At 34.4% G+C, this 12,798-nt stretch overlaps 1 protein-coding gene across 1 annotated transcript; it reads right to left on the reverse strand.

Moving 5' to 3' along the window:
• Positions 1-2,697: 2,697 nt before the first annotated feature.
• Positions 2,698-12,450, reverse strand: LOC143630709 (myosin-12-like). The gene is made up of 37 exons (XM_077099640.1): positions 12,283-12,450; positions 12,039-12,167; positions 11,521-11,664; positions 11,278-11,423; positions 11,034-11,190; positions 10,865-10,923; positions 10,608-10,767; positions 10,377-10,526; positions 9,380-9,516; positions 9,133-9,279; positions 8,956-9,057; positions 8,815-8,872; positions 8,609-8,710; positions 8,489-8,526; positions 8,278-8,404; positions 8,028-8,195; positions 7,828-7,959; positions 7,640-7,746; positions 7,506-7,566; positions 7,237-7,414; positions 6,737-7,161; positions 6,428-6,643; positions 5,748-5,887; positions 5,557-5,658; positions 5,374-5,494; positions 5,236-5,304; positions 5,110-5,169; positions 4,860-5,030; positions 4,618-4,773; positions 4,312-4,518; positions 4,074-4,223; positions 3,929-3,999; positions 3,672-3,828; positions 3,548-3,604; positions 3,391-3,471; positions 3,225-3,307; positions 2,698-3,139 (listed from the first exon to the last, which is right to left on the reverse strand). Exons 1-37 carry the CDS (start codon positions 12,283-12,285, stop codon positions 3,016-3,018), a joined length of 4,695 nt encoding a protein of 1,564 aa, XP_076955755.1. The 5' UTR covers positions 12,286-12,450; the 3' UTR covers positions 2,698-3,015.
• Between the last annotated feature and the right edge of the window lie 348 nt (positions 12,451-12,798).

Genomic DNA, 12,798 nt, shown 5'->3' on the forward strand with positions numbered 1-12,798 from the left:
GACCTCTACCATGTCCTCGGTTGTTTTCAACTTTCTTTTCGTTTTGGGTGAACATGAGCTGACTTTGGGATGAACTTTCATTCACAATCTTGAACTTGTTTCTTTCTTCATATGCCTTCAAACGTCCAACCACATCTTCAAACGTCATTGTTTCGATGTCTGCGAGTGGCTCCATCGAAGAAACAACAGGTAAATATTTATCCGGCATAGAGTTCAAGAACTTTCTTACCAAAACCTCTTCTTCAAGTACCGCTTCCAAGCTCTTGTACTTTGACTGTACTCCACCCAACTTCGCCGCATAATCATCAATACTTTCTATCTCCCCCGTCTTCAATGCATCTAACTCGGTTCTTAGCATTTGAACACGAGCTTTCTGAGTTCTTTCTGCACCAAGATAACGAACTCTTAACGCTTCCCAAACATCTTTCGGTTCCGAATACTTGGCCATCTGAAACATCACGTCTTCAGGTAGGGTTTGAAAGATAACACCCAATGCCATAAACTTCTATCTTTCTTCAATTCCCGCGCCCTTTTCTTTATCAATCGCATCATGCAAACCATTCGCACCCAAGATAATTTTCACCATAACCGACCATGACGCGTAATTGGTCGAAGTTAACTTCGGTGCTTGCAAAACAAAACCACCTGTCGATTCTTTCACTGTTCCTGAGCTTCCTGCTTCTTTATCACCGGACATGACTTGATAATCAAACTTCTCTTTAATTTCTTTCCGATCAAGAGAATAAAGCTAAAAATAAAGCAAGAAAATTACTTTCGGTCTTGCTGCTTATCGAAGAACATAAAAAAAATTGTGCCTATGGTTCAATTGTTGTCGTCTTGTGATTCACCCAATACAAATTCTCACCATAAACAAATGTTGTTAAATATATCACTGTATTCTTTTTTTTGTGTGTAAAGTCTTGAATTAATTAAACCAAGAAGGTAATTCTTCTTGAAAAGCGTGCCCACACCTTTCTTTTATTTAATTTCTCTCCTGAGGGGAACGTGCAAACCTTAATTACGCCTACGAAAATCCAAAACCATTAACCGTAGAAAATGACGATATAGTTTCAAAGTTAAGTATGAAAGGAACGAATGCTAAGTTTGAAGAATCGGTGAAGCAAGTATGCTATAGTCGGTTGAAAAGGAGGAACAAATGCAAGAAGAAATACAATTCAAGATTAAGGGGGTGAATGAAGGATTAATCTTGAATATTAATAAAGTTAAAGGTTTGTTTTGTTAAGTTATAATTTAGTTATTTGAATTGTAGTAGGTTTATGAAATGTATGTCTTGGTGAGCAAGTTTAATAGGTCTATTTTTAGGGTCTAGATTATTAGTTTTATTGGTGAGAGTTGAGAGAGAGAGAGAGAGAGAGAGAGAGAGTTAAGAGAGGGTTAAGAGAGAGTCAAGGAGTCTCATCTCCATGTACGTTTTGATAAGTTCGTGAAGTTTGTTTGGTATGTTCGTTTGATTATATGAAAAGAGTCGAGGGTTGTCACCTCAATATCTCGTGTTCGTTTGTTAGATAAGTTCGTTTGATTCGATTGTTTGATCCGTATGGGCCAACAATTGAACCCGGCTACTAATCGTGTCTATTCTTGAAAATGTTAGCGTGGCTTAGGAAATTGATTTTGGTGATTGGTATTTTAATTTGGTTGATTATGTGCTGGTTGGTTTGATTTTGTCGTGTATAAGTAATTCTGTAGGGTTTTTTGAACACCAAAAACCATGAACCAGACTTGTTGCTAGAGGATGGTACCTTTTTTAATCCAAGTTATATTACCAATCCAATCTCTAGTAGCTCGTAATTGACTCAACTTGTTTGCATCCCTAACATTCTAATATAATTTTATGTATAAAATAATATATATTAGTTAGTTATTTATATTTATTTTTTCATAACGTTATATAAATGACAGGCTCGATTAGGCTCGCGAGGTGGCTCGAGCTCAATAAGTGAAGCTCGGGTTCGGGCTCGTTTATTAAACGAGCTTACTCTTAGGCTCAAGCTTGTGCTCGATTAAGCTCGGCTCGATTGACCTTTTAAACTAGCCGATCTCGAGTAGCTCGCGAACAGACCTACGTGCAACGAACATTTCCCTCCTGATTTTCATTAACTGGAAAATCGAAGATGGACGAAATCTGGATTGATATACGAATGCTGTGAGGCAAATGTTAGTGTTCAAATTATGAGAATTCATTGTCTGTAGGACTCGCTGCACGCGCAGTCGTCTGCGGGGTACAGACTAGCGATTATGAGAGGATTAATAGGATTGGGATTTTACAAGTAATTGAGTTTTGATCAAATATGACCGGGTCTGACCAATATTGACCGGATTTCATCGAAAATTTATTGGAACGATTTGGGCTGATTAGGTTCGACTTTGACCGACTAGTGATTAATACTTAATAGTTGGATTTGAATTATATATGTAATTTTTCAAACTTATATGTATATATATACACACATGCACACAAAATCCATTTGACGGACTTTGACTGACTAGCGATTTGCTAAAGTTGCATAGGCTAGCCTCCGGTTTTTAGTTAATTCGGCGCCTAGGAATGATTTTTACAACACTGAGAAATTCGTTATAAATTTGATTTTGAAACAAACTAAGTACCGATACAACAACAAACCATCTTAAAAATATCAACAACAGATACAAATCTTCAATGCCAATGTCATATACAAAAACAAAATCTCTTGTTCATCTTGCAACAAACACGGTTTACATATCGCTCGCTTATCGTCAAAAAAATACAAGTTCTTTTTGTATTCTTTACAAAAATCACTTCCAAATCACACTACCAATAACACTCTGCAACAAATAAAAAAATTTCAGTCCAAACACCCGAGTTTGAACTGGAACAAAGAATGAACAAAAAAAAATCACATTCTTAGCACTCATCTGTAGCTCCCTTGGATACAAAATGGGACTTGCAATCATAATATAATAATTACAGCAGAACTTTTTTTTTCCTGCTAGTTTTCGTGGGTAACCGAAGATTTTTCAATCTCTTTGTTGTAGCAGGAAATGAAAATCTGATCTTTGGCGGAGTAGTGGTGGTGGGTCGATATCAGATAAATCAACGTCTAGGAAAGATTGAGATATTTCTTCCAAAGAGAACGGTATGCTGAATTACGCAAAAAATAAAAATAAAATAAAAAATAAAAAAATTGCGCGTTAATTGTGTGAATGTGTGATATCCTTTTAATTACCTTGAATCCACATCAAGTAAGAAAGAATTGTTGGGCATGCTAATTGAGTCTTCGGCCATCAATGTTCTCATTTTGCCAATTACCTTTCGTAAAATGAATAGTTATCGAAACGATGTTTATTTTGTTATAAGTATAAACATGTAGTGAATTTATTAGATTTTTTTACCTCTTGAGACAGCCCTTGGGTTCCATACTTGTCATCCCAAAACATAGTTCCGATACGATATATTTGTGGAACACTTAGTGCCTACATTTATAAATATTAGTTTTCTGTAAATTTTATATTATATGCTTAGGTGATTATATCTAAATATGTAAATTACCGGGCAGAGTTCGTTTGTGATCTCCTCCATGGACTTTTGAGTTTTCTGGTGTGACACCTGCATGAACATTGTATTAGATCTATCTTTAATATTTTAATTACTGGTTTACAGTTCAACAACATACCAGTAATGCAACAGCTTGTCTTATGTGTTGTAACTCGTCCCATGACGATCCAGCAAACTGATCGGTTGCTTTCTTGCACCATTGTTCAAGTTCATGTAAACCGGACTTAACATATTCACCGTTACTAAACGAGCAGCATTCACGACGAAGCAGTAAGCTGCAAAATCAAAAATTATTCACTATTTTGTTTTGACATTTAGTAACATTTATAATACATATATTTTTTTAAGTATTTAGTAAAGGTGCATAAACATTACCTATTGAAGAACTGGACATCAATGAATGAGAAAACCTGACTGAAAATTTTTCTTGTGATAATTGAAGGAACCTAAATACGAAAACAAGCACCATTAAATTTACGGTTTTTTTTTTATTTAAACTAATATAATTTTTTCAACTCACATAATTTTCAGACAAAATTTCTAAAGTGTTATCCAAGCTGTTAACAATGCTTTGCCAGTGTATCATCGATGCCTGTTGTTTCGCCACAATGTTCGAAAGAATATTCCTTGACGCCCCTCTTGTCGGTCTGACTCGTGTTGACCTTGGTGCCTGTTAGTGTATTTGATGATCAAGATATTATTGAGACGGATTGTATTAAATGCTTAGAAGCCTATTTTACTTTTTTCATATACGTTACCTGAATACACGAATTTAGAAACGGGCTTATTTCTTTCTTCAAACTGTCGCGTATCATTCCGTACAATTTTTCCACACAAGCGGTTAAATGTTGCTTGAACAAAAGTGCGGGATACTTCGCTTCTATTTTTGACTGTGCGTTTGGTTTGCCTTCCATTCCGCTATATCCACTAGAAATGCCCATTCCCATAGGAGACGTACGCAAACTCTGATAAAATGTAATTATGATTAATATATGTTTAAACTTTAAAAAAGTATTCGGTTAAATACGCTAAGAACATGAACATGAACATGAACATGAACATACTTGTGTCATCCGACCAAACAATGTAGTAGGCGAAGTACGGTTACGGTGTGGAGATTTGTAAGGTGAACCGCTTGCTTTTATCGTACTTTGTAGTAGGAACAAAAGAGTTGAAGTTGTTGATAACCAATATGCCAAATCTTTGATGTTGTCCTGAGCCTTTAACGATAAACAATGCTAGATTAGTTTCATTTGACATGAAATTAGACATGAAGTTATATTATGAAGTAAATATAAAATACTACCTCAATGGAAGCTCGAATCGTGTGAATGATTCTATCAAATATATGTGTCTTCTCTGCCTCAAAAGATCTCCATTGAACTAATGTTTTGTACACTATGCATGCGGAAACAGGTCTGGTTTTGTCGAAACGTTTATCTTCTAGCAGACATTTGATCAAAACATCATGGTTTTCCTAATCGTGGCAAGAAAAAATAATATTATTCGTCACGTTTGTAATCAACGATTCTAAATTTTAAATTTTAAATCCTCACCTGTTGTCTGTCTGTCAGTGATTTTTGTTTTGTTAGCGTTGACATACCGTTGTCCAACTCCTGCAAAAATAATTTATTCAGCATTGTAATATTACATCATTCGTTCGTTTTTTATAACGATAATACCTTTGTCTTTTCTTGCTCCGCGTGTGGTGTTTCAAAATCATCCTTTGTTTCATGACCATTTTCCAAACTCTGTAATGTCATATTAAATCAATATTGTAAACCGTTCGTATTTAAGGAAATCCACAAAGTCATATGTACCTGAAGTTGCGGTGATGGCTTTTCAGGGGTGCTTATTCGGGTGATTACTTGCTCCACAACTAATGGTCGGTTGCGTAGAAGTTCATTCTCCGACTCTAACTCTTTAATCTTGCTTCTAAGGCTGAAATAAAGTGTAACATTAATGTTTTATTAAGAAAATTATAATGTTATGTGTACTCTTACAGTTCAGCTTCTTCACTGAGTTCTTCGTTAGTTGAAGCAACCAACGCTTGCTGGCGTAAAACCTGATTTTCGGATTCCATGTTGGACAAGTTTGCGTCTAACCTGTTTATGTACATGCAATATACATAGTGAAGATACAATCATAACTTTAATAATTTAACTATATATATATATAAAGTTTAATGTCCTACCTTTCGATGGTCTCCTGAAGTCCCGAGATTTTAGCTTGTAATTCTTCGAACTCTTTAAGTCTATTTTTGCTCTCGGTTTCGACTTCATTGTACTTCTGCTCAAACTCCTCAATTCTCTTCTTTAGTTCTACAATTTCATCCTGCAAATAAACCAATAGTGTGTTTATATTTTGAAATCATTTATCATGCACATAACCAAGATAGACCTAAACCTCTCCGAGGACATGGTTGAGGATAGGAATTCGTGGAGAAGTAGAATTAAAGTTAAGGATTTTTAGAGAGAATTGAATACCTTAGGGCTTAGACTTAACTTATTTAGGTCACATACCATAATGGTATTTCCCTTACATATTTTATTATTATTATTATTAGCTTTTATATTGCGGTTAAGCTGTGACCTTTTTATTAATATTATTATAATTAGTAGTAGTTTTTTTATATAACTGTTAAACTTTGATTTCCTTTTTTTTGCTTCATACACATGTTCTTAGAGCCGAGGGTCTCTCTGGAAGCCACCTCTTTATTCCTTTGGATAGAGGTACGGTGTGCCTACATCCCACCCTCCCCAGACCCTACCTATAGCTCTGCTGTCGGTGGGATTTTACTGGGTATGATTGATTGATTGATTGATTGATTGATAACCAAGATAGAAACTTTAAACTTAATATTATTGGCAATACCTCTAGTTCATGATTATGATTTTCCAACTCCTCCACTTTGGTATTATCTATAACCGGCACTTCTTTGATTACTGGTGGAGCTTGTTCAATAGCGAGTTTTGCTGCTTCTTTCTCGTGAATAATTTGATTGTGTGCTTCTTCCAATTTTACTTGCATTTCTTGCAACGCGTTTTGTAACTTTGTGATTTCTAGTCCTTTCGCTTCTTCAAGATCAACCTGTAATTAAAATAAAATGTTTAGAGTTAGAATCTCACATTTTTTTAATTACTTTTACCAAGTTATTATCCATTGAACATATAAATAATATACCCTCAAATGCTTTTCAAAGTCTAATCTCCATGTTAACTCTTCAACGCGCTTCTCCAACTTATCCTTAGCTTCTCTCAGGGCCCCTGCGTCTCGTGCAGCCATCTTCAACATCCTTAATTCTTTCCTTGCTACCTTTGATCTCCACAGACATTGAAGCGTAAGCGTTGCTTTCTTCTTATTCTTATAACTAGACCGAGCATGATATCTTCGCCATTCCGTCTGAAGTATAGTTGCAGCTTTGTTTCTTCTTCTCCGCCTAAACTCATCTCTTGCAGCCATTGCTCTAAGCCCGGTTTGAATAATAATCGCAGACTTTTGTAAAAGTTTGTATGATGCTCTTGCAGCACCTCCACGTGTATGTTTTTGTATACGTATAGACGCAGCTTCTTTCCTTAAGCAATCATACAGATTACGTGCAAGTCTTGCTGCACGAATGTACGATTGCAAAGTTTTCATTTCATACATATATATAGATTTAACATAACAATATAAAATATTACCTCTCCAGTTCTTTTGCATATTGATTGTGGCTTTTCTAAGGATAATAAATTCTTTACGTGTGAGATACGTTCTGATTTGCCTTTGAATTCTTCTTGCAGCTGTTGCGAGAACCTCTGCTCTCCTTGCATCTAGTTCCGCCATCTGTCCAGCCCTGAGGAAAACCTTGCTTTTCCCTATCTGAAATGTTGAAAATTTTACTGGTAAGAATATTTTTTTTACCTTTATTAAGTTTTATATAAAAGTAGTTATAGTTAAACAAGGTTAGTACCTGATATCCCTTTAATCCAAATCTATCACAAATCGCTACGCATGCCGACTTCTCATCAGACCTGCATATTAACCCTTGCTAAGTTTTTTTTTCTTTTTCCTTTTTTTTAACACAAATCATATTTACATATTTACCCATCAAGAACATCTGGAGCCAACATTCCGAACCGTTCCAGAAATTCATCGAAAGATCTTTTTGTTGGATATCCAGCACAACTAATCCGAATTGCCTCTAGCACACCCTATCCCAAACAAAAAATATTTTTATAAAATATTTTTTAAAGAGATCACTACATTTAGTATAAATAATTATCGAAACTTACTCCACATCTTAGTTGATTCAACACATTGTCATTTTCAAATATTCCCGGCTTCAAAACCGTATTAGGCTTTACACATCTAATGTAATGTGGCTCTGTTGTGCTCAAGGTTTCCATTAAAGCTTGTAGTTGTTGCTGCATTTTTCATTTTTCGATCACGATGAAGAACAAAAGTTCATAAATATTAAACTTTGGATTATTACCTTAAAGCGAGTACCAATGGAAGAAAACTTGGATTGCTTAGATGAATCCTCCAATGGCGGGAAAAGATTTGCTACAAACGAGCATGTTGAGTTGTTTAACAAAGCTTGAAATTCGGCTACAACGTAATCCTTGTTCTTGTCGAGAAATTGGTCAGCTTGATAAGTAACCTATGTTACGAAAACTTTGTAAATTACTAAACGCAAATTATGTGCATGATAAACGATGAATACGACATAATATTCTGCTTACATCTCCTGCATAATGGTTGATCGTGAAGTTTGTTCTAGAAAGTTTCGGCTTGCTAAACCGTTTGTGTGATTTATATGTCTGGTACATCTTCTGAGCAAATGTCTCGTGTGTTGACTTTGGAAACATGCTGCAAATGAAGTAATAAACGGGTCAAAACAGGCTGGGTCGGTTGACTAATTATTATGGCATTTTAAGTAGGATATTTGCATACCATGCTTCATCAAGAAGAGCAATGATACCACCAGGTTTCTGCATTAATCACAATTAGTAATATATAATTATTTATCCTCTATAATACTTTGGTGCAAAATTGTAAAACATTTATATATACCTTTTCAATTAGGTCTAAAACATCTTGATTATCCACAAATTCAACATAGCTCCAGTTGATTTCTTCCTTTGTGTATTCTTCTTGCTCCATCTTAAATACATGCTGTAAATATATTTTTTTGCAATTTTTTTAAATTTGTATGCATAAAATTGGCAAATTTTTCAAAACAAAAAACAAAAAAAACTTTGTGTGGTTTGGATTATTACCTGATTAAAATGCTGTTGCAGCTTTTCATTTGTTAAATTAATGCATAGCTGCTCAAAACTGTTACATGAAGGAAAATCATAAGGTTATTGTTGTGTTGACTTTTAAAAAGTCAATTAAACTAGTCAACTACAGTTATGTACCTGTTGACCTTAAAGCTTTCAAAGCCATAAATATCAAGAACTCCAATTATGCTTTTTGCAGTAGGATCTTGACCAATTGAGTTATTTATCTTGTCTACAATCCTGTCATAGGAAACAAGTCAAACGAGCCAAACAAGTCAAAGTTGGTCAAAAATGGACTATTTTTTATCTTCTTACCAATCAAAAAGTCTGGAATAAACTGTTTTTGCGAGTGCGTCACGACTCAATGCAGCAGCTTCTGGATCTAATGGTTTTGTAATATTTCCATCTGGAGTTACGATAACACGCTCACATAATGATTGTTCAAGTGCTTTCGCGTCACACCTGAAATAAAACATGTATAACTGAGATTATTTTTCATATTATGTTTCGTTAACGTCTTATTAAATTGTATAATAACAGGTTGAGTTGGTTAGGTTCAGACATGAGTAGCTCTGCTGCTGTACAAAGATGATAATTTGATTTTTCATCTTTGACTTTTGAAGAGTCAAACTCCTTTCCCTTGACAAAGTCAACATTTCCAAGATGAAGAATTGCAGCTACAACACGGAATATTGCATCCTACAAGTGCATACAAAATTTCCTCTTTTAGAAGTTGGTTATATACACAGGTAGTAATTTCTATCTGTTTACTTTTGAACGGGTTGACCTTTTCAAACGGGCCAAAAGGCGCTCAGATTGTACTTTCAAGTTTCAATGCATAAACCTCCTAATACATTTTGTTCGAAAAGGTAAATTATTTTGCACATGAACTATTTATAAAAAGTTGAAACTTTTTGGTGAAAAAGTGTTTTGCGTCAACCCGACCGACCTGTTTCATAATTTAGATGGGTTGACCTTTTCAAACGGGTCAAAAGACGCTTATAGTGTATTTCCAATGCATAAAACCTCCTAAATCATTTTATTTGAATAGGAGGTAAATTATTATCCACACAAACTATTGTTAAAGAGTTGAAACTTTTTGTGAAAAAAGTGTTTTGGGTCAACTCAACCAACCCATTTCATCTTTTTGAATGGGTTGACTTTTTCAAACGGGCCAAAAGGGCTGAAAAGCTCTCACAATGTATTTTCGATGCATAAAACCTCCTAAATATCTTTATTCAAAAATTTGAATGAATTTACACATGAACTATTTATATAGAGTTTATTTTTTTAGTCCAAAAAGTGTTTTGGGTCGACCCGTTTCATCATTTTGAATGGGTTGACTTTTTCAAACAAGTTGAATTAGCTTAAAGGAAACAGGCCGAAAACGCTGAAAGGTTCTCACAACGTATTTTCAGTGCATAAAACCTCCTAAATCATTATACTTAAAAAGTTAAATAATTTTTACACACGAACTATCTTTAAAAAGTTGAACCTTTTTTTTTGATGAAAACGTGTTTTGGGTCAACCCGACCAACCCGTTATATTATTTTCGCTACCTGTTCATCCTGGTTGATTCCCACAATATCCATAGCATTTCGCGTTTCCAAATACTCCCTTCCATCATCTATATTTGCTACTTCATAACAATTAGTCTGATTCAAATAATGAAACGTTCTCGGGTCTCCTAATTTGAACTTCTTGACATCCTGAAAGATAACAGTTATAAGTTATAACTATATGTATAAACCAAATCAATCCCACTCGTGTTTTAAAACAACTGAAGTAACCTCGGGTGGTGCTGCACAGAGCATATAAAAACAATGGTAGTTCCTCTCGGGATCAGACACTTGACAAACTCGTGATCTTTCTAAAAGATATGTCCTAACCGCAGCCCCTGATATCTTTCCTTGCTTATCGAATTGAATCTCTACAAATTTACCAAAACGACTGGTACAAACACTCGGTCATGTGAACTTTTATGTAAACTAACTTTTACTTCACTAAAAAAATGTATATGAATGTATTATAATCTTAGACTTTTAACCTTGAATTGTTGTTCTTCACAGTTTTCGCATTCCCAAAGGCTTCCAAAACTGGATTTGACTGATAATGAATATCATTATTATTAGACTATTAGTCTCTCATTTGATTCATTTTTTTAACTAAATATAATCAACAAAAATATAAAGTTTTTTTTTTTTTAAATTACAAACCTCAAGAACTTGTTGTTCAACTGTTCTTCCTTCTGTACCTGATCTACCTCCCATGAAAGCAAGATATCTCATAAGCATTTTCGTGGTCTCGGTTTTACCTGCTCCACTTTCTCCACTCACCAAGATTGACTGGCTTCCGTTTTCGTTAATCATGGCCCTGATACAATGCGAGTTATCAAACGAGTCGGTCTAACTGTCTCAAAACACTTGTATTTTTTAACAAATATTTTTTGTGTGACGGTACCTATAGCAGTCATCTGCAATGGCGAAAAGATGTGGGCTTAACTCTCCAAAACTGGCCCCTTTATATTGTTGCATCATGTGAATATCGTATAAATGTGGGAGTCGTCGGAAAGGGTTAACGGCTATTAAAATGTTGCCCGTGTAAGTCTGTTTGTATCACAAATAACGGTTTTATGACTTTATCAGTTTTGATCAAAGTAACAAAGTAATTTCAAATTTTTAATATTATATTTAATCGACTTACGTATATTTCATTGAGAGCAAACCGGGCAGCAAGGTTGTAAAGCACTCCGGGTTCATGAAGATATGCTAATTTAGTCATGTCATCTACTCCGGCTGCTGGTGCTTCCGTGTCTTTTGGATATATGTTTGATATGTCTGCTTTTATCTGAAAAAAAGAAACGTATATATATATATATATAGGAATTTATGTTGTGTTTTTTGCTAACCGTGAGAACCTATTACTGGAAAACTGATTATATCTTGGTTTCAACATTTTGTTCATATAATTCCTTAAACTTTCATAATTTATCAAATACTCGAGTAACGCATTCAAACATCTAGCACCGGTTAATCATATTATGTGATCAAGATTGTTAAAAGTAACACAATAATACATTAGACTCATTAGTCTTGATTTATATCATCTTTATTTGAAAACACATAACACACTAGGACAACTTTTTGGTATGGTTACTTTAACCAAAAGCATAACTTAAACTGTACATAAACATTCAGAATCCAATGAACACAAAATCTTACAGTTTTCCCATTTGTGGTAACAATTGTAGCATTTTTCTCTTTTATATCGATCACCTCCCCGTCGATCCATGCAACTTCCGGATCCTCTACCCAAACGTGTGATCCGACGATGATATTCACCGGAGTTCCCTAAAAACAATATTAACTATATGTTCATCATATGATCATCAAACTTGTTTTCACAAAACATAATATAAAAAGTTCATGATCATCATAAAATAAATATAAAAAAAAAAAACTTTACCATCTTTCCAACAATCCTATAAGATGATCAAACAGAAACAAGTATATGTATTACAAAATATATATATATATGAATTCAAGAAGTATAAAGAGAGAGATAAAGAGAGTTGTAAAGAATGATATATGATGATAGGTTGGTAGATTGTAGAAATAATAATATTAATAATAAAAAGAAAAGTTGGAAAAGAATGTGAAAGAGAATGTTTTCAAGGAGAATGAAATGGAATGAAAAGTAAGCAAGCACAAGAGAGATGAGATGATGGTGGTGGTGGTGGTAGTGATGGTAACTCAAAAGCAAAAGAAAAGAAGAAGTAGTCATGCCACCCCACCCCACCGGCCAACCCCACCCCTCCAACCTCCTGTCATTTCCAATTTAAATATTCAATGAATATTTTATATTAATCATTTCATTAATGTTTTGTTAGTATGTTACAAGTTATACAACAAGTTGAACAAATCTGGATGATAAGTGACAACTTTCACTTGTGATTAGGAATAAACCCAAAGGGTGTTTTTT

The sequence above is a fragment of the Bidens hawaiensis genome, unplaced genomic scaffold (genome assembly GCF_021521415.1).
Source record: "Bidens hawaiensis isolate Kalapana, Puna unplaced genomic scaffold, B.hawaiensis_p1.1 tig00005780_1, whole genome shotgun sequence".
Lineage (NCBI taxonomy): Eukaryota > Viridiplantae > Streptophyta > Magnoliopsida > Asterales > Asteraceae > Bidens > Bidens hawaiensis.

Excerpts from the sequence above, each read along its gene's own strand:
- LOC143630709 (XM_077099640.1), bottom strand. Across the intron at positions 8,405-8,488 it reads GCTCTTCTTGATGAAGCATG|CATGTTTCCAAAGTCAACAC; the intron begins GTATGCAAATAT and ends CTTCATTTGCAG. Across the intron at positions 4,000-4,073 it reads AAATTTTGTCTGAAAATTAT|GTTCCTTCAATTATCACAAG; the intron begins GTGAGTTGAAAA and ends TTTCGTATTTAG.